Source organism: Cherax quadricarinatus, chromosome 2 (assembly GCF_038502225.1).
Source record: "Cherax quadricarinatus isolate ZL_2023a chromosome 2, ASM3850222v1, whole genome shotgun sequence".
Taxonomy (NCBI): Eukaryota; Metazoa; Arthropoda; class Malacostraca; order Decapoda; family Parastacidae; genus Cherax; species Cherax quadricarinatus.
In genome coordinates this window covers 60499450-60527060 of record NC_091293.1, presented here as the reverse complement: position 1 = coordinate 60527060, position 27611 = coordinate 60499450, and the positions used below count along the sequence as shown (strand labels likewise).

The 27611-nt window shown below is 39.9% G+C and overlaps 1 protein-coding gene across 2 annotated transcripts in view; it reads right to left on the bottom strand.

Annotated features, from left to right (window-relative positions):
* Window positions 1-27611, bottom strand: part of LOC128701449 (cell division cycle and apoptosis regulator protein 1) — a 431134-nt gene that overhangs the window by 371156 nt on the left and 32367 nt on the right. The window contains exons 3-5 of one of the 2 annotated variants that reach the window (XM_070088578.1): window positions 18837-19075; window positions 18193-18416; window positions 17694-17946 (exon numbers count right to left, since the gene is read on the bottom strand). In XM_070088578.1, the coding sequence (XP_069944679.1) occupies window positions 17694-17946; window positions 18193-18416; window positions 18837-19075 (716 nt within the window). The remainder of the gene's footprint in view (window positions 1-17693; window positions 17947-18192; window positions 18417-18836; window positions 19076-27611) is intronic. The other variant, XM_070088584.1, reaches the window with a different exon arrangement.

Genomic DNA, 27611 nt, shown 5'->3' with positions numbered 1-27611 from the left:
CTATTCCAACCCTCGTCAACCCCCCCACTACTCATACTTGCACCAGCCCACCTTTCTGCCAATAGTTCTTATATCTCACCCTAACTTCCTCCTTCCTTAGTTTATACACTTTCACCTCCCTCTTGCTTGTTGTTGCCAATTTCCTCTTTTCCCATCTACCTCTTATTCTAACTGTAGCTACAACTAAATAATCATCCGATATATCAGTTGCCCCTCTATAAATGTGTACATCCTGGGGCCTACCCATCAACCTTTTATCCACCAATACACAGAAGTACGTTGGTAGACAGCAACCACCCAGGGGGGTACTACCGTCCTGCCAAGTGTGTGTGAAACTAAAGCCTGTAATTGTTTTACATGATGGTAGGATTGCTGGTGTCTTTTGTCTGTCTCATAAATATGCAAGATTACAGGTACGTCTTGCTACTTCTACTTACACTTAGGTCACACTACACATAGATGTACATGTTTAGTTATACACACTCATTTGAGTTTTCTTTGATTTTATCTTAATAGTTCTTGGTAATATTACTTTTCATTTTATATCCATGGGGAAGTGGAATAAGAATCTTTCCTCCGTAAGCCATGCGTGTTGCAAAAGTCAACTAAAATGCCGGGAACAATGGGTTAGTAACCCCTTTTCCTGTAAAAATTACTAAAAAGAATAAGAAGAAAATTGTCAAAGTGGGAAGTCTGAATGTGCATGGATGTTGTGCAAATGATAAGAAAGAGATGATTGTGGATGTTATGAATGAGAAGAAGCTGGATGTCCAGGCTTTAAGTGAAACAAAGCTGAAGGGAGTAGGAGAGTTTCAGTGGAGAGGAATAAATGGGATTAGGTCAGGGGTTCCAATTAGAGTTAGAGCTGAAGATTGAGACACTTGTGCAACATTCTACAAGATTGATGGACTAAACACAGACTCCAGGCTGAGGGACTGATTACCTCAAACTCCTCCTCTCCTTACACCTTTCTACTTTGTATTGGACTCATGAAGCCACTGTGTGGTGAAACGTTTCCTGAATAAAGATTCCCATATGTTGCATAAGTGTCTCAATCTTCAACTTGTCGGTTTTTCAAACCATTCATCACAACTAGAGTTAGAGCTAAAGAAGGAGTAGCAATAATGTTGAAGAATAAGTTATGGCAGGAAAAGAGGGACTATAAATGTATTAATTCAAGGATTATGTGGAGTAAAATAAAGGTTGGATATGAAAAGTGGGTTATAGTAAGCATATATGCACCTGGAGAAGAGAGAAGTGTAGAGAATAGAGAGATTTTTTGGGAAATGTTGAGTGAACGTGTGGGGAGTTTTGAACCAAGTAAGAGAGTAATGGTGGTTGGGGATTTCAATGCTAAAGTGGGCAAAAATGTTGTGGAGGTAGTAGTAGGTAAATTTGGGGTGCCAGGGGTAATTGAAAATGGGGAGCCTTTAATTGAGCTATGTGTAGAAAGAGGTTTGGTAATAAGTAATACATATTTTATGAAGAAGAGGATAAATAAATATACAAGGTATGATATAGCACGTAATGAAAGTAGTTTATTAGATTATGTATTGGTGGATAAAAGGTTGATGGGTAGGCTCCAGGATGTATACGTTTATAGAGGGGCAACTGATACATCGGATCATCATTTAGTTGTAGCTACAGTTAGAGTAAGAGGTAGATGGGAAAAGAGGAAAATGGCAACAACAAGCAAGAGGGAGGTGAAAGAGTATAAACTAAGGGAGGAGGAAGTTAGGGTGAGATATAAGCAACTATTGGCAGAAAGGTGGGCTGGTGCAAGTATGAGTAGTGGGCAGGTTGAAGAGGGTTGGAATAGTTTTAAAAATGCAGTATTAGAATGTGGGGCAGAAGTTTGTGGTTATAGGAGGGTAGGTGCAGGAGGAAAGAGGAGTGATTGGTGGAATGATGAAATAAAGGGTGTGATAAAAGAGAAAAAGTTAGCTTATGAGAGGTCTTTACAAAGAAGAAGTGTTACAAGAAGAGTAGAGTATATGGAGAGTAAAAGAAAGGTGAAGAGAGTGGTGAGAGAGTGCAAAAGGAGAGCAGAAGATAGAGTGGGAGAGGCACTGTCAAGAAAATTTAATGAAAATAAGAAAAAAATTTGGAGTGAGTTTAACAAGTTAAGAAAGCCTAGAGAACGAATGGATTTGTCAGTTAAAAACAGAGTAGAGGAGTTAGTAGATGGGGAGATGGAGGTTTTGGATAGATGGCGAGAATATTTTGAGGAACTTTTAAATGTCGACGAAGAAAGGGAAGTGGTAATTTCATGCACTGGCCAGGGAGGTATACCATCTTTTAGGAGTGAAGAAGAACAGGATGCGAGTATGGGGGAGGTGCGTGAGGCATTATGTAGAATGAAAGGGGGTAAAGCAGCTGGAACTTACGGGATCATGACAGAAATGTTAAAAGCAGGGGGGAATATAGTGTTCGAGTAGTTGGTATTTTGTTTAATAAAAGTATGAAAGAGGGGAAGGTACCTAGGGATTGGCAGAGACCATGTACAGTCCCTTTATATAAAGGGAAAGGGAACAAGAGAGATTGTAAAAAGTATAGAGGAATAAGTTTACCGAGTATACCAGGAAAACTGTATGGTAGGGTTATAATTGAAAGAATTAGAGGTAAGACAGAATGTAGGATTGTGGATGAGCAAGGAGGTTTCATTGGGTAGGGGATGTGTAGATCAAGTGTTTACATTGAAGCATATACAGTGGTCCCTCGTTTTTCGTAATTAATCCGTTCCTGGAGCCGTTACTATAAACGAAATTTAAGATTTTCGAATCAATTTTCCCCATAAGAAATAATGTAAATACAATTAATCCGTTCCTGACACCCAGAAGTATTAAAACAAAAAATTTTTTTACATGAAATATACATGTAGTACATAAACAATACAATGGGAAATGATGAATGAAACATTAACAGCATAACACTTACCTTTATTGGAGATTCTTCTTAGTGTATGGGAGACTGGAGGAGGAAAGAGAGTGGATTGTTTATAGTTTGGAAGGGGAATGCCCTTCCATCAACACCTCAGGTACCAATTGCTTTTCTGGGGTTGCTTGTCTTCTGTTTCTTAATGCCACTAGGACCACCTTGAGAGTCAATGGAATCCTGTCTCGCAAAATAACTGTGGAGAGAGCTCTATTTCTGGCGTCTCTAACACTTCCCTAAAATGGCCCAAGACTTTGTCACTGTACATGTTGCCAATATGGCTTGCAACAACCTTGTTAGGGTGATGTTTCTCCATAAAGCTTTCCATCTTACCCCACATAGTAAAAATCTCTTTAATTTCTGAAGAAGGCACCTTCTTCCATCTCTCTCTTCCTCCTCCTCTGCAGCAAGATTCTGAGCTGCGATGTGTTGCTCTTCCTGCTGAAGTTCTTGCAGCTCCTCAGTGATGAGCTCTTCGTTGTGGTCTTCCACCAATTCTTCCACATCCTCCAAACTCACATCCAACCCCATGGAACTCCCCAGTGCCACAATTGATTTTACAACAGACATAGGCTCATCAGGGTCAGTCCCAAACCCATCAAAATCCCTCTTGTCGACACAATTTGGCCACAATTTTATCCAAGCAGAGTTCAAAGTCCTGGTAGTCACTCCCTCCCAAGCCATACCTATAAGGATTATGCAATGGAGGATGCTGAAGTGTTCTCTCCAAAATTCCCTTAGGGTCAAGTGAGTGTCTGTGGTCACAGTCAAGCACCTGTGAAACACTGCTTTTGTGTAGTTTTTTTTAAAGTTTGCAATGACCTGCTGGTCCATGGGCTGGAGGAGAGGAGTGGTATCCAGGGGCAAGAACTTTACTGTGATGAACCCAAACTCCTCAAAAATTAGGTCATCCAAGTTTGGAGGATGAGCAGGTGCATTGTCCATTACTAGCAGGCATTTGAGATCCAATTTCTTTTCCAGGAGATACTCCTTCACACTAGGGCCAAACACTTCATTGAACCACTCGACGAAAATTTCCCTCATGACCCGTGCCCTACTATTAGATTTCCAAAACACACACAATTTACTCTTCATAACATTGTTTTCCCTGAACACTCTGGAATTTTCTGAATGGTACACTAGCAATGGCTTCACTTTGAAATCCCCACTAGCATTACCACAGAACATCAGCGTCAGCCTGTCTTTGATAGGCTTGTGTCCTGGCATTGCCTTTTCCTCTTGTGTAATGAAGGTCCTCTTTGGCATTTTTTTCCAAAAGAGGCCTGTTTCGTCACAATTGAACACTTGTTCAGGTTTCAGTCCTTCAGCCTCTATGTACTCCTGGAATTCATGCACATATTTTTCAGCTGCTTTGTGGTCCGAACTGGCAGCCTCACCATGCCTTACCACACTGTGTATGCCAGTACGGTTCTTAAATCTCTCAAATCAGCCTTTGCTGGCCTTAAATTCACTCACATCATCACTATTTGCAGGCAATTTCTTTACCAAATCTTCATGTAACTGCCTAGCCTTTTCACAAATAATCGAAGTCATAAGAGTATCTCCTGCTAATTGTTTCTCATTTATCCACACCAATAATAACTTCTCAACCTCTTCCAGTACTGGTGATCTCATTTTTGTCAGCATAGTTACTCCCTTTGTAACAGCAGCATCCTTGATTTCCTTTTTCTTGGCCACTATGGAACATAAGGTTGTGTAGGGTTTCTTGTACATCATGGACAGTTCGGCCACACTTGCACCACTTTCATATTGTTCAATGATGGTTTTCTTAAATTCAATCATATTTCTCACCTTCTTTACCACAGGCTTGGCACTAGGAGCTTTCTTTGGAGCCATGGTAGCTTATTTAGTACTTGCAAGCACTAAAATAAATGGAATATTATGAAATATTTCGCTAGAGCACGTGAGGGGACCTTCGCTCACTGGTAAACAATACCAGACTAGCTGCTGCCACGGCTCATGCCGTGGGTACGCGTCCCAGACGAACTACGCCTCGCGAGTCAACCTATGAAAAGCGAGTCCATGTTTGTACGAAAATACCCCTATGATTGGCGAAATTTACGATTGCCAAGAACTACGAAAAGCGAGGGACCACTGTATGTGAACAGTATTTAGATAAAGGTAGGGAAGTTTCTATTGCATTTATGGATTTAGAAAAGGCATGTGATAGAGTTAATAGAGGAGCAATGTGGCAGATGTTGCAAGTATATGGAATAGGTGGTAAGTTACTAAATGCTGTAAAGAGCTTTTATGAGGATAGTGAGGCTCAGGTTAGGGTGTGTAGAAGAGAGGGAGACTACTTCCCAGTAAAAGTAGGTCTTAGACAGGGATGTGTAATGTCACCATAGTTGTTTAATATTTTTATAGATGGGGTTGTAAAAGAAGTAAATGCTGGGTGTTCGGGACAGGGGTGGGATTAATGCTTTCAGGGTCCGTCCCATAGATCTATGGCTTTACGTTCAGGGTCCAAACCGTAGATCAACGCCATGAGCTCAGCTCACTCTTGTAAGCTGTGAGTGGTAAATTTGGGCCTAGATATGAGAGAATACATCTATGTGGTATGTGTGCACCACATAAAACAAATCCTGCAGCACACAGTGTATAATGAGAAAAAAAACGAGACCATGATTTTCGATTAAAACCGACTCTGCAGTGTTTTTTCGTGTTTGTTATATTTGTATTTGCGATTTCTTGGTCTCATTTGATAGAATGGAAGACATATTACAGAAATAGGGATGATTTTGATTGGTTTTAGCACAGGAAATGGCTTGAAACTGAGCTCAAAGTAGCGGAAATGTTAAATTTTTGCCGATGTTCAAGAGTAAACAAACGACCTCACACGTCTAATACACGCCAGCTGGTGGGTCTAATATACATTCACAAATGTGGTGATGATATTTATACAATTATTACAATATTGCATAACAGTAAATCTTCTATTTTTTGGTTTGAACATTATTATTATTATAATCAAAAAGAAGCGCTAAGCCACAAGGACTATACAGCGCTTTGGTTTGAATAAAAATTCATTACGCGAATAAAAAATCAAAATGGAATTCATTTGTAAAGCCTCAAAATGTAACTAATGAACAGAGGAAATGCTAGTTTAGTGCCAGGAATACCTACATTGTTTATTCTGGACCCTATTTTGAAATTGGAATATTTTGAACTTTGTGTTAAATTGGCCAAATTACCAATTTCCAATCACTATTTTGTAGTTGAAACAGTTGACTTGGCGATTTCTTGTGCTCAATCGATAGAAGAGAAGTAATACTAGTGAAATAGCTAAGAATTTGGTCGACTGGAATAATGTAATTGGCCTAAAATGGGAGTCAAAGTCAGCAAAACCGCCAATTCGTAAATATCGCTGACACATCAAAATTTGCGAGCGCATAATTTCGTCAATTTTCCATCAAATTTCATACTTTTTGTTTTATTACCTTCAGAAAAAGATTCTCTACCATTTCATAAGAAAAAATAACTTTTTTTTTTTTTAAATTCTTGGACGCTGGTGCACCCTCTGAAATTTGTGCTCTGGACCCTGAAAGGGTTAAATTATGGGAAATCAAATACAAAATAGGAATTGAGAAAGTTGTTTTTTGGTGATGATACTGTGCTTATGGGAGATTCTAAAGAAAAATGGCAAAGGTTAGTGGATGAGTTTGGGAGTGTGTCTAAAGGCAGAAAGTTGAAAGTGAACACAGAAAAGAGTAAGGTGATGAGGGTATCAAATGATTTAGATAAAGAAAAATTGGATATCAAATTGGGGAGGAGGAGTATGGAAGAAGTGAATGTTTTCAGATACTTGGGAGTTGACGAGTCGGCGGATGGATTTATGAAGGATGAGGTTAATCATAGAACTGATGAGGAAAAAAAAAGGTGAGTGGTGCGTTGAGGTATATATGGAGACAAAAAACGTTATCTATAGAGGCAAAGAAGGGAATGTATGAAAGTATAGTATTACCAACACTCTTATATAGGTGTGAAGCTTGGGTTATGAATGCAGCAGCGAGGAGGCGGTTGGAGGCAGTGGAGATGTCCTGTCTAAGGGCAATGTGTGGTGTAAATATTAAGCAAAAAATTCGAAGTATGGAAATTAGGAGGAGTGGAGTTAATAAAAGCATTAGTCAGAGGGCTGAAGAGGGGTTGTTGAGGTGGTTTGGTCATTTAGAGAGAATGGGTCAAAGTAGAATGACATGGAGAGCGAATAAATCTGTAGGGGAAGGAAGGCGGGGTAGGGGTCGTCCTCGAAAAGGTTGGAAGGAAGAGGTAATTGAGGTTTTTGTGGGCGAGGGGCTTGGACTTCCAGCAGGCGTGCATGAGCGTGTTCGATAGGAGTGAATGGAGACGAATGGTATTTGGGACCTGACGATCTGTTGGAGTGTGAGCAGGGTAATATTTAGTGAAGGGATTCAGGGAAACCGGTTATTTTTATATAGCCGGACTTGAGTCTTGGAAATGGGAAGTACAATGCCTGCACTCTAAAGGAGGGGTTTGGGATATTGGCAGTTTGGAGGGATATACTGTGTATTTTGATACGTATATACTTCTAAACTGTTGTATTCTGAGCACCTCTGCAAAAACAGTGATTATGTGTGAGCGAGGTGAAAGTATTGAATGATGATGAAAGTATTTTCTTTTTAAGGATTTTCTTTCTTTTTGGGTCACCCTGCCTCGGTGGGAGACTTTCGACTTGTTAAAAAAAAAAAAATCTATCAAACTACTTTCATTACATGCTATATCATACCTTGTATATTTATTTATCCTCTTCTTCATAAAATATGTATTACTTATTACCAAACTTCTTTCTACACACAGCTCAATTAAAGGCTCCCCATTTTAATTTACCCCTTGCACTCCAAATTTACCTACTACTCCCTCCACAACATTTTTACCCACTTTAGCATTGAAATCCCCAACCACCTTTACTCTCACACTTGGTTCAAAACTCCCCACGCATTCACTCAACATTTCCCAAAATCTCTCTCTCTCCTCTACACTTCTTTCTTCTCCAGGTGCATATACGCTTACTATAGCCCACTTTTCACATCCAATCTTTATTTTACTCCACATAATCCTTGAATTAATACATTTATAGTCCCTCTTTTCCTGCCATAACTTATCCTTCAACATTATTGCTACTCCTTCTTTAGCTCTAACTCTATTTGAAACCCCTGACCTAATCCAATTTATTCCTCTCCACTGAAACTCTCTACCCCCCTTCAGCTTTGTTTCACTTAATGCCAGGACATCAAGCTTCTTCTCATTCATAACATCCACAATCATCTCTTTCTTATCATTTGCACAACATCCAAGCACATTCAGACTTCCCACTTTGACAATTTTCTTCTTCTTACTCTTTTTGGTAATTATTACAGGAAAGGGGGTTACTAGCCCATTGTTCCTGGCATTTTAGTTGACTTTAGACAGCAGGACGGTGGCCATGGAAGTTGGAATCCGCTAAGGAGTGTGTAACAACTCACCTGCCGAAGCAACTAGCCCTTAAAATGGCATGGTGCTCAAGCGTTCTCCCGATACTCGACCGCCGGGGCACTAGCGTTGCCGCTAGTGCCCCGGATAATTCAAGATAATTCAAGATAAAACTTCCAGGAATTCTCTATCAACTATGCCATGTCTGTCCTGCCACCTCACACTTTTGTAAGAATATTACGGTTATAATGTGGAGCGCTAAAATAATAAGAGGTCTGAAAAAAGATACTTACAACACGCATGGCTTACGGAGGAAAGATTCTTATTCCATTTCCCCATGGATATAAAAGGAAAAGTAATAAGACCAAGAACTATTAAGATAAAATCAAAGAAAACTCAGAGGAGTGTATATAAATAAACATGTACATGTATGTGTAGTGTGACCTAAGTGTAGGTAGAAGTAGCAAGACGTACCTGTAATCTTGCATATTTATGAGACAGGCAAAAGGCACCAGTAATTCTACCATCATGTAAAACAATTACAGGCTCTCGTTTCACACTCACTTGGCAGGACGGTAGTACCCCCCTGGGTGGTTGCTGTCTACCAACCTGCCTTCAAATTTGGCACGATTGGCCTGAGATGCCTTGTCAGCATAGAATGGGTCTTAACACTCAGTGTGGAGGTATTAAAAAAATCTGAGACCACTTAGTACCTTGTGGGAGCACCAGTTCAAATGAGTACCAGCTAGAGCAAACAGTGCAGCAAACACCTGGGATTCGCTGATGTCATGTAGTATTAACACTCCCATTATAAGAGGAAAGTGATTTTGACCCCATGTTTAGTAGCTTTGAGGTGGATGTGGCCACAAGTGGTCGAGGATAATAACCCAAGTGCAATATTTGTGCAACACCTTTTCAGAATGTCTTATAACCTGTGCACTAGGTAAAGAGAAACAATTCTGCCTGGCTGGCAGGCAAGCAGGCTGGCTGGCAGGCTGGCTGGCAGGCTGGCTGGCAGGCTGGCTGGCAGGCTGGCTGGCAGGCTGGCTGGCAGGCTGGCTGCCTGCCTGGCTGCCTGCCTGGCTGGCTGGCAGGCTGGCTGGCAGGCTGGCTGCCTGCCTGGCTGCCTGCCTGGCTGCCTGCCTGGCTGGCTGACTGGTTGGCTGGCTAGCTGGATGGCTAGCTGGATGGCCAGCTGTGTGGCTGGCCAGCTGCTGGCGGCCTGGCTCTATGTCCATTTGTCTGTCTGTATCTATGTCTATCTCTGTCTGTCTCTCTGTCTCTGTATATTTTTGTCTGTCTATCCTTGTCTATCTCTCTCTGTCTATCTCCTTCTATCTGTCTATCTCTGTCTCACAGGTACACATAAATACAAGTACAGTGGACCCTCACCTAACGATATTAATTGGTACCCGAGAACGAATATCGTTAGGCGAGTTTTTTAGCGTTAGCCTGAGGCAAGGGTCCACTGTATACATAGTGTAAAATACCTAGGATAACTCAAAAAATCCAGACAAAGTGCTATATTCTGCTTGAAGATGTGAGTAAACGTGATGATGCAGTCTTGTGGCTCTCTGAGACAGAGAGCTAGATGGATAGAGAGATAGACAGGGAGCTTGACAGACAGACAAATAGACAGACATGTTTGTGTACCAGCGAAAACAAAGTAGAGCCCTAATCTTTTCTTATCAAGTCTTACCACTGCACCCTCACGAATGCTTATCAAATGTTATCTCATCTTATCATGTCACTGCCAGGGATGGACTTTGTTTTTCATGCTTCAATGGAATTATTATTATTATTATTATTCCTATTCCTCCTCCTCCTCCTCCTATTCCTATTCCTCCTCCTCTTCCTCTTCTTCTTCTTCCTCTTCTTCTTCTTCTTCCTCCTCCTCTTCTTCTTCCTCCTCCTCCTCTTCTTCTTCTTCCTCCTCCTCTTCTTCCTCCTCCTCCTCCTCTTCTTCCTCCTCCTCTTCTTCTTCCTCCTCTTCTTCTTCCTCCTCCTCTTCTTCTTCCTCCTCTTCTTCCTCCTCCTCCTCTTCTTCCTCCTCTTCTTCTTCCTCCTCCTCCTCTTCTTCCTCCTCCTCCTTCCTCCTCCCTCCTCCTCCTCCTTCCTCCTCCTCCTTCCTCCTCCTCCTCCTTTCTCCTCCTCCTCCTTCCTCCTCCTCCTCCTTCCTCCTCCTCCATCCTCCTTCAACCTCCTCCTCCTCCTCCCTCCTCCTCCTCCTTCCTCCTCCTCCTCCTCCTTCCTCCTCCTCCTTCCTCCTCCTCCTCCTTCCTCCTCCTCCTCCTCCTTCCTCCTCCTCCTCATTCCTCCTCTTTCCTCCTCCTTCCTCCTTCCTCCTCCTTCCTCCTTCCTCCTCCTTCCTCCTCCTTCCTCCTCCTTCCTCCTTCCTCCTCCTTCCTCCTCCTTCCTCCTCCTCCTCCTTCCTCCTCCTCATTATTATTATTATATACTTCCACATATACAAAACATTGCTGGGACATATAAATACTTTATATATATTCCAAGACAATAGTAAATGACCAAGGTAGGTGTAAATGTCCACCTGTCAATGCATTTGTGACAATTTGAGTACAATTTCAGTACCTAATACTAGTGTCAGAACAAAGATTGGTTATGAAATGACAAGAACTGCTATAAATTATAATTATCAGAACATAAAAATTAATATGAAAAATAGAAAAAAAGGTATATCAGCAACACTTCAGTAAGCGGCAGGACTCGATGTTGCTGTCACATGAGCATCCAGTGCCAACTTCTCGGCCTCATATCTCGGTAAGTACTGACCCTAAAATTTTATCCTATAACACTTAGAAATTTTTTTTTTTTTTCAATAAAAAAAAATTATTTTTCAAAATATTCAGGGCACCGGGGTAGTGAACATATATATACGTTTGGACCGTTTACGGGTTAAAATATGTATTACTATAACTAAACCCCTTTCTATACAAAGTTCAATCAAAGGGTTCCCATTATCATTTACACCTGGCACTCCAAACTTACCTACCACACCCTCTCTAAATGTTTCTCCTACTTTAGCATTTAGGTCCCCTACCACAATTGCTCTCTAACTTAGCTCAAATGTTCCTATACATTTTTTTTTTTTTTTTACACAGGGTTTGACAAGGTTAGGGTAAGGATCCCTAGCTTTATTGACAAGCTATTTACAGGTTAAGGATTCCTAGCTTTATTGACAAACTAAGAGGTGCTACCTACATCAGCTCATTTGAAAACATTTTTATTGTTATGAAACATATAAGTAGGGAACAGGATGAAGTTGGAGTCATCCGTGGGCCAGCATTTTCATTTGATCAACTGATCATCTCGTTGACATCATAATGCCGTACGAATGTGTTCCATACTTGCGTCATCCTGGGGATAAATGAGCTCAGATGAAGTGATGTTCTGGAGAAAAGTACAGCCAAAGTGAAGTTGCTGCTTTCTGCCCATATTGTGGTATAGAAGCTTGCTTCACACTTAATATCTCCCAAAGTCTCTCTCTCTCTCTCTCTCTCTCTCCTCTACACTCCTCTCTTCTCCAGGTGCATACACGCTTATTATGACGCGCTTTTCGCATCCGACCCTTATTTTAATCCACATAATCCTTGAATTTACATATTTATATTCCCTCTTCTCCTTCCATAACTGATCCTTCAACATTATTGCTACCCCTTCCTTAGCTCTAACTCTCTCCGCTACTCCTGACTTAATCCCATTTATTTCTCCCCAATGAAACTCGCCTACTCCCTTCAGCTTCGTTTTGCTTAGGGCCAGGACATCCAACTTCTTTTCATTCATAACATCACATTCAAGCATCCCAGTTTTATAAAGCTTTTCTTCTTCTCTTTTTTAGTAAATGTATACAGGAGAAGGGGTTACTAGCCCATTGCTCCCGGCATTTTAGTCGCCTCATACGACATGCATGACTTTTGGAGGAAAGATTCTTTTCCACTTCCTGATGGACAATAGAGGAAATAAAGAACAAGAGTTATTAAGAAAAAGAAGAAAAACCTTGATGTGTGTATGTATATATATGTACGTATATGCCTGTGTAGTGTGACCTAAGTGTAAGTAGAAGTAGCAAGATATACCTGTTATCCAGCGTGTTTATGAGACAGAAAAAAAAACACCAGTAATCCTACCATCATGTAAATCAGTTACAAGCTTCTGTTTCACAGTCACCTGGCAGGACGGTAGTACCTCCCCGGGTGGTTGCTGTCTACCAACCTACTACCTCTGGGGCACTTTAAACGTCGTATTTCGTGAAGTCACACACACAGGAAATACGTGACATTTAAAGCACCCTAGAACGATTATCATCATCATCATTGACATACTTTGTTCACTGAGTTTAATCACTTCTAACAACTACCCTTAGATGCTATCATAAATGAGAGAATGAGTAAATGAGAAAGATGCCAAGAATGTAAACAGATGAACACACATTAATTCCTCTATACTTATGGTTGGTTCATACACATTAATTTTGCATATGTTTGTGAAGCTTTTACCAGAATACAAACTTTTGAGAACACACCAGCTAACCTCTTTACAGTGAACTTCTGTTGTATTCTTCCATTCCTTCCTCTTTTTCCTCTTTCTACAACAAATACTGCTCACCTCTCACCCTACATTAAGACTACAAATATTTTAAATAATGAATGTACTGTAATGCATTTTATCGCTACAATAAATACTACTCGCCTCTCACCCTATTTTAAGGTAAGTAATGAGTGTAATGTATGTGTATTTTACTTTTATATTGTTTTTAATGCCTATTTCTATTTTTAATATACTAAAAATGTTATAAAAGGTACAAAGGTGACATTAAAACAATATCTAAAGATGGTTGGCACAATCCCACTACTGGTACAATATGCTTAAAATATCGGTAAGAAGCGGCTCCATGCTTTATTGACCAATTTGCTTACCGACTTACTCACAGGAATGGAACTCAGTCGACAGGTGAGGAGTGCCTGTAGTATCATCCTCTTCATCACTTGTTTAGGACATGCATTGCTGCTAATTTTGTTTGATCTCTCTGCTGCAATTGACACTATTATGGTTAACTGATGAAGAGGGGTTGAGGTGACTTGGACATTAAGAGAGGGTGTAACAAAATATAATGACTTGGAGGGTAAAAATATATACAATATTGGAATTCCACATGTATGTGGAATAAAATGAAAGAAATATAACAAACACGTGGATGTTGTGCAAATGATAAGAAAGAGATGATTGTGGATGTTATGAATGAGAAGAAGCTGGATGTCCTGGCTTGAAGTGAAACAAAGATGAAGGAGGTAGGAGAGTTTCAGTGGAGAGTTATAAATGGGATTAGGTCAGGGGTTTCAAATAGAGTTAGAGCTAAAGAAGGAGTAGCAATAATGTTGAAGGATAAGTTATGGCAGGAAAAGAGGGACTATAAATGTATTAATTCAAGGATTATGCAGAGTAAAATAAAGGTTGGATGTGAAAAGTGGGTTATAGTAAGCGTATATGCACCTGGAGAAGAGAGAAGTGTAGCGGAGAGAGAGATTTTGGGAAATGTTGAGTGAATGTATGCGGAGTTTTGAACCAAGTGAGGGAGTAATGGTGGTTGAGGATTTCAATGCTAAAGTGGGCAAAAATATTATGGAGGGAGTAGTAGGTAAATTTGGGGTGCCAGGGGTGAATGAAAATGGGGAGCCTTTCATTGAGCTATGTGTAGAAAGAGGTTTGGTAATAAGTAATACATATTTTATGAAGAAGAGGATAAATAAATGTACAAGGTATGGTATAGCACGTAATGAAAGTAGTTTGTTAGATTATGCATTGGTGGATAAAAGATTGATGGGTAGGCTCCAGGATGTACAAGTTTATAGAGGGGCAACTGACATATCGGATCATTATTTAGTTTTAGCTACAGTTAGAGTAAGAGGTAGATGGGAAAAGAGGAAAATGGCAACAAGAAGTAAGAGGAAGGTGAGAGTGTATAAACAAAGGGAGGAGGAAGTTTGGGTGAGATCTTTCTTTCAACACACCGGCCGTATCCCACCAAGGTGGGGTGGCCCAAAAGGAAAAACGAAAGTTTCTCCTTTTACAATTAGTAATATATACAGGAGAAGGGGTTACTAGCCCCTTGCTCCCGGCATTTTAGTTGCCTCTTACAGCACGCATGGCTTACGGAGGAAGAATTCTGTTCCACTTCCCCATGGAGATAAAAGGAAATAAACAAGAACTAGAAAGAAAATAGAAGAAAACGCAGAGGGGTGTGTATATATATGCTTGTACATGTACGTGTAGCGTGACCTAAGTGTAAGTAGAAGTAGCAAGACATACCTGAAATCTTGCATGTTTATGAGACAAAAAAAAAAGACACCAGCAATCCTACCATCATGTAAAACAATTACAGGCTTCCGTTTTACACTCATTTGGCAGGACGGTAGTACCTCCCTGGGCGGTTGCTGTCTACCAACCTACTGCCTAGGTTCAGGAGATATAAGCAACTATTGGCAGAAAGGTGGACTGGTGCAAGTATGAGCAGTGGGGGGGTTGAAGAGGGTTGGAATAGTTTTAAACATGCAGTATTAGAATGTGGGGCAGAAGTTTGTGGTTATAGGAGGGTAGGTGCAGGAGGAAAGAGGAATGATTGGTGGAATGATGAAGTAAAGGTTGTGATAAAAGAGAAAAAGTTAGCTTATGAGAGATTTTTACAAAGCAGAAGTGTTATAAGAAGAGTAGAGTATATGGAGAGTAAAAGAAAGGTGACGAGAGAGATGAGAGAGTGCAAAAGGAGAGCAGAAGATAAGAGTGGGAGAGGCACTGTCAAGAAATTTTAATGAAAATAAAAAAAATTTTGGGAGTGAGTTAAACAAGTTAAGAAAGCCTAAAGAACAAATGAATTTGTCAGTTAAAAACAGAGTAGGGGAGTTAGTAGATGGGGAGAGGGAGGTTTCGGGTAGATGGCGAGAATATCTTGAGGAACTTTTAAATGTCGACGAAGAAAAGGAGGCGGTAATGTCATGCACTGGACAGGGAGGTATACCATCTTTTAGGAATGAAGAACAGGATATGAGTGTGGGCGAGCTGCATGAGGCATTATGTAGAATGAAAGGGGGTAAAGCAGCTGGAACTGACGGGAACATGACAGAAATGTTAAAAGCAGGGGGGGATATAGTGTTGGAGTGGTTGGTATTTCTGTTTAATAAATGTATGAAAGAGGGGAAGGTACCTAGAGATTGGCAGAGAGCATGTATAGTCCCTTTATATAAAGGGAAAGGGGACAAAAGAGATTGTAAAAATTATAGAGGAAGAAGTTTACTGAGTATACCAGGAAAAGTGTATGGTAGGGTTATAATTGAAAGAATTAAGAGGTAAGACAGAATGTAGAATTGCGGATGAGCAAGGAGGTTTTAGAGTAGGTAGGGGATGTGTAGATCAAGTGTTTACATTGAAGCATATATGTGAACAGTATTTAGATAAAGGTAGGGAAGTTTTTATTGCATTTATGGATTTAGAAAAGGCATATGATAGAGTGGATAGGGGAGCAATGTGGCAGATGTTGCAAGTATATGGAATAAGTGGTAAGTTACTAAATACTGTAAAAGTCTTAGACAGGGATGTGTAATGTCACCATGGTTGTTTAATATATTTATAGATTGGGTTGTAAAAGAAGTAAATGCTAGGGTGCTCAAGAGAGGGGTGGGATCAAATTATGGGGAATCAAATACAAAATGGGAATTGACGCAGTTGCTTTTTGCTGATGATACTGTGCTTATGGGAGATTCTAAAGAAAAATTGCAAAGTTTAGTGTGCGAGTTTGGGAGTGTGTGTAAAGGTAGAAAGTTGAAAGTGAACATAGAAAAGAGTAAGGTGATGAGGGTATCAAATGATTTAGATAAAGAAAAATTGGACATCAAATTGGGGAGGAGGAGTATGGAAGAAGTGAATGTTTTCAGATACTTGGGAGTTGACGTGTCGGCGGATGGACTTACGAAGGATGAGGTTAATCATAGAATTGAGTGGTGCGCTGAGGTATATGTGGAGACAAAAAACTTTACCTATGGAGGCAAAGAAGGGAATGTATGAAAGTATAATAGTACCAACACTTTTATATGGGTGTGAAGCTCGGGTTGTGAATGCAGCAGCAAGGAGGCGGTTGGAGGCAGTGGAGATGTCCTGTCTAAGGGCAATGTGTGTGTAAATATTATGCAGAAAATTTGGAGTGTGGAAATTAGGAGAAGGCGTGGAGCTAATAAAAGTATTAGTCAGAGGGCTGAATAGGGGTTGTTGAAGTGGTTTGGTCATTTAGAGAGAATGGGTCAAAGTAGAATGACATGGAGAGCATTTAAATCTGTAGGGGAAGGAAGGCGGGGTAGGGGTCGTCCTCGAAAAGGTTGGAATGAAGGGGTAAGGGAGGTTTTTGTGGGCGAGAGGGTTGAACTTCCAGCAGGCGTGCGTGAGCGTGTTCCATAGGAGTGAATGGAGACGAATGGTATTTGGGACCTGACGATCTGTTGGAGTGTGAGCAGGGTAATATTTAGTGAAGGGATTCAGGGAAACCAGTTATTTTTATATAGCCGGACTTGAGTCCTGGAAATGGGAAGTACAATGCCTACACTCTAAAGGATGGGTTCGGGATATTGGCAGTTTAGAGGGATATGTTGTGAATCTTTATACATATATGCTTCTAAGCTGTTGTGTTGTGAGCACCTCTGCAAAAACAGTGATTATGTGTGAGCGAGGTGAAAGAGTTGAATGATGAAAGTATTTTCTTTTCGGGGATTTTCTTTCTTTATGGGTCACCCTGCCTCAGTGGGAGACGGCCGACTTGTTAAAAAAAAAAAAAAAAATTACAAACACTTTTTTTTTTTTCAACAAGTCAGCCGTCTCCCACCGAGGCAGGGTGACCCAAAAAAGAAAGAAAATCCCCAAAAAGAAAATACTTTCATCGTCATTCAACACTTTCACCACACTCGCACATTATCACTGTTTTTGCAGAGGTGCTCAGAATACAACAGTTTAGAAGCATACACATATAAAGATATACAACATATCCCTCCAAACTGCCAATTACAAACACATGGTGTCATATTGCCTTTCTCAGTACATTATTCTGGTTGTCACCTGCATTCTCATTTCATTTCAAACCTTTACCTTTTTCCTCCAACCTTACCTGGGATGACCCCTACCCTGCAGGATAGGGGTCAGGATCTAAGATTTCACCCATGTAACCCCATATACATAAGTAAATACAAGTGAGTACACAAAAATAATGATGTACTGCACTACTAATAAAAAATATATAACAAGCAACTCACATATGTAATAAAATTTTAGGAACTTGAACATTATAACGAGGGACAACTCTCATCCTCCGGCGAGGTGGAGACCGAGAACGACCTCTACTCCTGCTTCTTTTTCGACTTTCCCGTTTTTCTTCCTTATCTTTTTCACTACGCTCACGGTCTCTGTCTCTTGATGTCCTGGTGCGCTCCTCTCGTCTATCTCGTCTAGGTGACCGAGCACGGGGTCCTATACAGCCACGAGAGCCAAAGCTTCCTGCTTGAGTTTCTGCAGGAAATTAGTTAGTTAGATTTATAATTAGAATATTATTATTTAGCCCAAAACAGAAATAATACAATGCTTGCATCAGAAGACAAATTTTATTAGTCAAGACATGGAGGTGCAAGCATTGTATACTCTGTAGTTCCATCATCTACTTGGAGGTCTCCAACTGTACTGTCTACGTGAAGGCAAAAATAATAAATTAAGAATGAGTGGAAAATGTCAAACATTAAAGATCCTCTCCTAACCTACCACTACTGAAATTAGGTGGAGGAACAGCATTATAGGAACCTCCTCTGCTATTCATCTCCCTCACGGGTAGATTGCTGCGGCTTTGGTTTGGGGTCGGAGCTCCTGTGGGTCCAGGAATGACTTGTACACGGTTGGCATTCCATTTAAAAGGCATATTAGGATTATATGTTGCCTCCACCAGCACACGATCGCCGACTTTTGGGGCTTGTCCTTTAACACAACTGCTGAAGAGTAACATGCACGTTAACCAAACCATTATTTGGTTACTGCTTACTCCTTATATTTATATTTGAAAAGCCTAATAAATATGGTAGATTGAAGCCTCAATGGAAAACTTTCACAAATGTAATGATTAGGCTAGTAGTATATACACCACTCTAAAAGTACATGAAATATCTTTTCCTGTGTATGTTTTGATTACCTATGGTATGCCCCTAACTAACACCAGTGTTTAAAATTATGCTATATTTACCCATATCTTTTTCTTATTTTAAAGGTAAACCTTTCATCTATACTGTAAGTTTATTATATAGTTTAGATGACTTTGAATAACAAATCATAATGTTAATCTTCAATATAACTTCAAACTGCATTTCCAATCACACTTTTTTTTTCACTTTCATCACCAACATTAATATACTTGCCTTGTCTGGAAAAATACATCTTCATCAACAAAGCCAAAATCAGCACACAGTTTGGTAATGGTGCCAGTAAATACACGCTGTTTCTGTGGCTGTTGCCCACCATTGTTGTTGGCAATATTATTTTGTAAATTAGTCTGTAGGTTGGTGGCAATAGTGGCCATATTACTAGGGGAAGCTGCAGGATTAAATGCACCAGGGGGAGCCAAGGCCCTTGGGGTTGGGTAGGTTACTGCTGTCACCTGCATGCCAAAAGCAAAAATTTTTTAATGAAGTACAAGATAAATAATTCTGCTATGTGTAATTAACAACTCCATTACTGACATACTCTGGTATATGCCAGCTGAATATCTAGCACAATCCTGTAACCTCAAATAACCTACAAAAAAAAAAAAAAAAAAGGTAGGGGTGGCCCAAATACAAAAAAAAAAAAAAATATACTGTTTTTGCAACACAGTGGACATTACAATCCTATAATGGTTTACTAAACTGCAACCATCCTAAACAGACTATCAAAGTGTTGAAACTTTTCTAATAGTACTGTATGATGGTAGGACTGGTGATGTCCTTTTTCTGTCTTATAGACATGCAAGATTTCAGGTACATCTTGTTACACTTAGATCACACTACACATCCATGTACAAGCATTTATATACACACCCCTCTTGCTTTTCTTCTATTTTCTTACTAGTTTTTGTTCTTGTTTATTTCCTATCTCCATGGGCAAGTGGAACAGAATTCTTCCTCCACAAGCAATGCATGTCGTAAGAGGCAACTAAAATGCTGGGAGCAAGAGGCTAATAACCTTTTCTCCTGTATACATTACTAAAGCTAAAAACAGAAACTTTCGTTTTCTTTATGGGCCACCCTGCCTCGGAGGAATACAGCCAGTTTGTTGTCGAAAGAAAACTTGATAGTGAGGCAGGCCTATAACTTACATAGTTTTCTCGGTAGTGATGGGATAATACCATTTTTTTTTTTAACCCTTTGAGGGTCCGTCCCGTAGATCTACGGCTTTACGTTCAGGGTTCAAACCATAGATCTACGTCATGAGCTCAGCTCACTCTGATAAACTGTGAGTGGTACATTTGGACCTAGATATGAGAGAATACATCTATGTGGTATGTGTGCACCACATAAAACAGATCCTGCAGCACGCTGTGTATAATGAGAGAAAAAACTGAAATCATGATTTTTCGATTAAAACAGCGACTTTGCAATGTTTTTTCGTATGTTTTTTATAGTTGTATTTGCGATTTCTTGGTCTCATTTGATAGAATGGAAGACATATTACAGAAATATAGATGATTTTGATTGGTTTTCGCACTGGAAATGGCTTGAAACTGAGCTCAAAGTAGCAGAAATGTTAAATTTTTGCCGATATTCAAGAGTAAACAAACGACCTCACACGTCTAATACACGCCAGCTGGTGGGTCTAATATGCATTCACAAATATGGTGATGATATTTATACAATTATTACAGTATTGCATAACAGTAAATCTTCTATTTTTTGGTGTGAATAAAAATTCATTATGTGAATAAAAAATCAAAATGGAATTTATTTGTAAAGCCTCAAAATGTAACTAATGAACAGAGGAAATGTTAGTTTAGTTCCAGGAATACCTACATTGTTTATCCTGGACCCTATTTTGAAATTGGAATATTTTGAACTTTGTGTTAAATTGGCCAAATTAACAATTTCCAATCACTTTAATTTGTAGTTGAAACAGTTGACTTGGCGATTTCTTGTGCTCAATCGATAGAATAGAAGTAATACTAGTGAAATAGCTAAGAATTTGGTTGACTGGAATAATGTAATTGGCCTAAAATGGGAGTCAAAGTCGGCAAAATCGCCGATTCGTAAATATCGCTGACACATCAAAATTCGCGAGAGCATAATTTCGTCAATTTTCCATCAAATTTCGTACTTTTTGTTTTATTACCTTCACAAAAAGATTCTCTACCATTTCATAAGAAAAAAAAACAAAATTTTTTTTTTGAAAATTCTTGGACACTGGGGCACCACTTCAGATTTAAGCCTTGGATCCTGAAGGGGTTAAATACCAATACTGTACTCAATTTTAGGCTGATACCAATACAATCATAATTAGCTAACACCCATCGATACTGATACTTTAGTACACCCCTATTGCTCTGCTGTCTTTCTTTAAATATTAGCACACTATGTGCACTTTTCCATTTAACTACCATGTTACTTTCTTGCAATGCAATCAATTTTTTTTCCTTTGTTAAATTTTACTAAATCTGCCGTGTCCCACTAAGGTTTGGCGACACAGGAAATATGTAACACCACTCATTTAATAGCTTTCTTATTAGAGATGGATGGACATTACAATTTCAATGACCCTCAGAGTTGCAGCATTCCTGCCTATCCTATAGACACCATACTTCCTCCCTCAAAACACAAGTCCAACTTGAATTTTTTACAACCCAGAGTTTTCTAAACTGGACCTATTACTTTTTTCTTGTTAGTACTTCCTCTTTTAATTTATATTTCAGAGTTCTCCATTTTAGACCAAAGAATGAAATGTGAAGATTAGGCATTCCAAAGACAAAAAATTAAGAAAGTGAAAAATAAGAACAATTCTCTTACACACTGTTCATGGCAGAAAATGTAATGTCTCACTGTGCATACGCTTGTGGTAGATGGAAAAATATAAACCACCTATTTTGAACAGAGTTTCGGTGGGGAGAAATAAATGGGATTAAATCTGGAGTATCTGAGAGAGTTAGAGCAAAGGAAGGGGTAGCAGTAATATTGAAGGATCAGTTATGGAAGGAGAAAAGAGAATATGAATGTGTAAATTCAAGAATTATGTGGATTAAAGTAAAGGTTGGATGCGAAAAGTGGGTCATAATAAGCGTGTATGCACCTGGAGAAGAGAGGAATGTAGAGGAGAGGGAGAGATTTTGGGAGATGTTAAGTGAATGTATAGGAGCCTTTGAACCAAGAGAGAGAGTAATTGTGATAGGGGACCTGAATGCTAAAGTAGGAGAAACTTTTAGAGAGGGTGTGGTAGGTAAGTTTGGGGTGCCAGGTGTAAATGATAATGGGAGCCCTTTGATTGAACTTTGTATAGAAAGGGGTTTAGTTATAGGTAATACATATTTTAAGAAAAAAGAGGATAAATAAGTATACAAGATATGATATAGGGCGAAATGATAGTAGTTTGTTGGATTATGTATTGGTAGATAAAAGACTGTTGAGTAGACTTCAGGATGTACATGTTTATAGAGGGACCACAGATATATCAGATCACTTTCTAGTTGTAGCTACACTGAGAGTAAAAGGTAGATGGGATACAAGGAGAACAGAAGCATCAGGGAAGAGAGAGGTTAAGGTTTATAAACTAAAAGAGGAGGCAGTTGGGGTAAGATATAAACAGCTATTGGAGGATAGATGGGCTAATGAGAGCATAGGCAATGGGGTCGAAGAGGAATAGGGTAGGTTTAAAAATGTAGTGTTAGAGTGTTCAGCAGAAGTTTGTGGTTACAGGAAAGTGGGTGCGGGAGGGAAGAGGAGCGATTGGTGGAATGATGATGTAAAGAGAGTAGTAAGGGAGAAAAAGTTAGCATATGAGAAGTTTTTACAAAGTAGAAGTGATGCAAGGAGGGAAGAGTATATGGAGAAAAAGAGAGAGGTTAAGAGAGTGGTGAAGCAATGTAAAAAGAGAGCAAATGAGAGAGTGGGTGAGATGTTATCAACAAATTTTGTTGAAAATAAGAAAAAGTTTTGGAGTGAGATTAACAAGTTAAGGAAGCCTAGAGAACAAATGGATTTGTCAGTTAAAAATAGGAGAGGAGAGTTATTAAATGGAGAGTTAGAGGTATTGGGAAGATGGAGGGAATATTTTGAGGAATTGTTAAATGTTGATGAAGATAGGGAAGCTGTGATTTCGTGTATAGGGCAAGGAGAAATAACATCTTGTAGGAGTGAGGAAGAGCCAGTTGTGAGTGTGGGGGAAGTTCGTGAGGCAGTAGGTAAAATGAAAGGGGGTAAGGCAGCTGGGATTGATGGGATAAAGATAGAAATGTTAAAAGCAGGTGGGGATATAGTTTTGGAGTGGTTGGTGCAATTATTTAATAAATGTATGGAAGAGGGTAAGGTACCTAGGGATTGGCAGAGACCATGCATAGTTCCTTTGTATAAATGCAAAGGGGACAAAAGAGAGTGCAAAAATTATAGGGGGATAAGTCTGTTGAGTATACCTGGTAAAGTGTATGGAAGAGTTATTATTAAAAGAATTAAGAGTAAGACGGAGAACAGGATAGCAGATGAACAAGGAGGCTTTAGGAAAGGTAGGGGGTGTGTGGACCAGGTGTTTACAGTGAAACATATAAGTGAACAGTATTTAGATAAGGCTAAAGAGGTCTTTGTGGCATTTATGGATTTGGAAAAGGCATATGACAGGGTGGATAGGGGGGCAATGTGGCAGATGTTGCAGGTGTATGGTGTGGGAGGTAGGTTACTGAAAGCAGTGAAGAGTTTTTACGAGGATAGCGAGGCTCAAGTTAGAGTATGTAGGAAAGAGGGAAATTATTTCCCAGTAAAAGTAGGCCTTAGACAAGGATGTGTGATGTCATCGTGGTTGCTTAATATATTTATAGATGGGGTTATAAGAGAAGTAAATGCGAGGGTCTTGGCAAGAGGCGTGGAGTTAAAAGATAAAGAATCACACAAAGTGGGAGTTGTCACAGTTGCTCTTTGCTGATGACACTGTGCTCTTGGGAGATTCTGAAGAGAAGCTGCAGAGACTGGTGGATGAATTTGGTAGGGTGTGCAAAAGAAGAAAATTAAAAGTGAATACAGGAAAGAGTAAGGTAATGAGGATAACAAAAAGATTAGGTGATGAAAGATTGGATATCAGATTGGAGGGAGAGAGTATGGAGAAGGTGAATGTATTCAGATATTTGGGAGTGGACATGTCAGCGGATGGGTCTATGAAAGATGAGGTGAATCATAGAATTGATGAGGGGAAAAGGGTGAGTGGTGCACTTAGGAGTCTGTGGAGACAAAGAACTTTGTCCTTGGAGGCAAAGAGGGGAATGTATGAAAGTATAGTTTTACCAACGCTCTTATACGGGTGCGAAGCATGGGTGATGAATGTTGCAGCGAGGAGAAGGCTGGAGGCAGTGGAGATGTCATGTCTGAGGGCAATGTGTAGTGTGAATATAATGCAGAGAATTCGTAGTTTGGAAGTTAGGAGGAGGTGCGGGATTACCAAAACTGTTGTCCAGAGGGCTGAGGAAGGGTTGTTGAGGTGGTTCGGACATGTAGAGAGAATGGAGCGAGACAGAGTGACTTCAAGAGTGTATCAGTCTGTAGTGGAAGGAAGGCGGGGTAGGGGTCGGCCTAGGAAAGGTTGGAGGGAGGGGGTAAAGGAGGTTTTGTGTGCGAGGGGCTTGGACTTCCAGCAGGCATGCTTGAGCGTGTTTGATAGGAGTGAATGGAGACAAATGGTTTTTAATACTTGACCTGCTGTTGGAGTGTGAGTAAAGTAACATTTATGAAGGGGTTCAGGGAAACCGGCAGGCCGGACTTGAGTCCTGGAGATGGGAAGTACAGTGCCTGCACTCTGAAGGAGGGGTGTTAATGTTGCAGTTTAAAAACTGTAGTGTAAAGCACCCTTCTGGCAAGACAGTGATGGAGTGAATGATGGTGAAAGTTTTTTTTTTTCGGGCCACCCTGCCTTGGTGGGAATCGGCCAGTGTGATAATAAAAAAAATAACTATCAGTTCTGGTATCAATCTGTTTACACAGTAGAAGGCAAACCAGAAAGAACACAAAAAGTTGTAAGGGGCCACCTATCCCTTCAGCCACAACTTCTGGACTAGCAAAAAATTAGTGCAATTCTCTTCGGGTGGTGTGACAGCTGCCACAGCACTGTAGTTGGAGAAAATGCCAGAATGGATCGAGACAATTTCTTTTATTTTCCTCTGGAAGCAAGTTTAACAAATGGAGAAATATCCCCACTATTTAGGCCAACTGAATGTTGTTGGGACCTTAAGTCTGGCAGGCAATCAGGCAGGGACTGTTTCTTCATAAAAGTTGCTCAAACCATAACCACCATAAGGTGGCCCAGCTTCAAGAAGAATTTAGGGAAGATGTAAATCTGGCAGCATTTCTTTCTCCTTTCTCCAAGATATCACTCACTAAAAACTGTACAACCTCACAACCACAAGGAGTCTGAACAAGGCACTCTCCAAATAAGAATGGATTGATTATATCAATGAAAAAATAATGGGTGAACACTTTAAGGGAAGGTGCTCAGTTTAGTTTGCTTGTACTGTATTCTCATACTGGGGGATAGGAATTATAAAGTATTTCATTTTAGATAATAATACCGTAATTATTCCATACTTAAATACCTGCAAAAAAAAAAAATGCATTTAAGAGTAAAATTATTAAAATGCAATCTTCATGGTATGTTACTGAATAATACATGAATAGTACAGTCATGTTTGTAACAGTATGTATAAGCATGTTATCACTGAATTGTTAATCTCTTGTTCTCAGAAGTCATAATAAATGAAATACCAGTCTGAAGTGCACCTATGCTACAACTACTCTTATCACCATACCTGATAAAACAGCAGGTTAACCCTTTCAGAGTCCATGCTGTAGATCTACGGCTTTACGTTGAGGGTCCAAACCGTAGATCTACGCCATGAGCTCAGCTCACTCTGATAAGCTGTGAGCGGTAAATTTGGGCCTAGATATGAGAGAATACATCTATGTGGTATGTGTGCATCACATAAAACAAATCCTGCAGCACACTGTGTATAATGAAAAAAAACTGAGACCGTATTTTTTTATTAAAACAGCAACTTTGCAGGGTTTTTTTTTTTTTGTATGTTTTTTATAGTTGTATTTGCGATTTCTTGGTCTCATTGATAGAACGGAAGATATATAACAGAAATAGCAATGATTCTGATTGGTTTTACTACTGAAATGGCTTGAAACTGAGCTCAAAGCAGCCGAAATGTTGAATTTTTGCCGATGCTCAAGAGCAAACAAATGACCTCACATGTCTAATACATGCTAGCTGGTGGGTCTAATATACGTTCACAAATGTGTGATATTATTTATACAATTATTACAATATTGCATAACAGTAAATCTTCTACTTTTTGGTTTGAATAAAAATTAGTTTTGTAAATAAAAAATAAAAATGGAATTCATTTGTAAAGCCTGAAAACATAACTAATGAACAGAGGAAATGTTAGTTCAGTGCCAGGAAGGCCTGCATTGTTTATTCTGGACCCTATTTTGAAACTGGAATATTTTGAACTTTGCAATAAATTTGTCAAATTACCAATTTCCCATCACTTTATTTTGTAGTTTAAACAGTTGACTTGGCGATTTCATGTGCTCAATCAATTGAATAGAAGTAATACTAGTGAAAGAGCTAAGAATTTGGTCGACTGGAATAACATAACTGGCGTAAAATGGGAGTCGAAATCGGCAAAATCACCGATGCATAAATATCGCTGACACATCAAAATTCGCGAGCATAATTTCATCAATTTTCCATCAAATTTCAAACGTTTTGTTTTATTACCTTCAGAAAAGGATTCTCTACCATTTCATAAGAAAAAATTATAAAATTATTTTTTGAAAATTCTTGGACACTGGGGCACACTTTGAAATTTGGCCTCTGGACCTGGGGGGGGAGGGGACCCAACTCCAGGCTCTGCTACCTGGGATCCCCTCTCCCTGGAGGTTACCTGGAGGTTGTTCCAGGGATCAACGCCCCCGCGGCCCGGTCCATGACCAGGCCTCCCGATGGATCAGGGCCTGATCAACTAGGCTGTTACTGCTGGCCGCACGCAGTCCAATGTACGAGCCACAGCCTGGCTGATCCAGCACTGATTTTAGGTATCTGTCCAGCTCTCTCTCGAAGGCAGCCAGGGGTTTATTGGCAATTCCCCTAATGTTTGATGGGAGGCTGTTGAACAGTCTTGGGCCCCTGGCACTTATGGTGTTTTCCCTTAGTGTACCAATGGCACCCCTACTTTTAATTGGGGGCATTTTGCATCGCCTGCCCAGTCTTTTACTTTCGTAGGGAGTGATTTCTGTGTGCAGATTTGGGACCATTCCTTCCAGGATTTTCCAATGTAGATTACGATATATCAATCCCTCCTGCGTTCCAACGAGTACAAGTCAAGTGCTTCCAAGCGTTCCCAGTAGTTAAGGTGCTTGACAGAACTTATACGTGCAGTAAAGGATCTCTGTACACTCTCTAGATCTGCGATTTCACCTGCTTTGAATGGAGATGTTAATGTACAGCAGTATTCCAGTCTAGAGAGAACAAGTGATTTGAAAAGGATCATCATTGGCTTGGCATCTCTCGTTTGGAACGTTCTCATTATCCATCCTATCATTTTCTTTGCACGTGCGATCGTGGCACTGTTGTGATCCTTGAAAGTGAGATCCTCAGACATTACTACTCCCAGGTCCCTTACATTATTTTTCCGCTCTATTGTATGGCCAGAGTCTGTAGTATACTCTGTTCTAGTTATTATCTCCTCCAGTTTTCCATAACGGAGTAGTTGGAATTTGTCCTCATTGAACATCATATTGTTTACCGTTGCCCACTGGAAAACTTTGTTTATATCTTCTTGGAGGTTAACCGCGTCCTCAGCAGATGACAGCCTCATGCAGATCCTAGTATCATCCGCAAAGGATGATACGGTGCTGTGATGTATATCTCTGTCTATGTCTGATATGAGGATGAGGAATAAGATGGGGGCG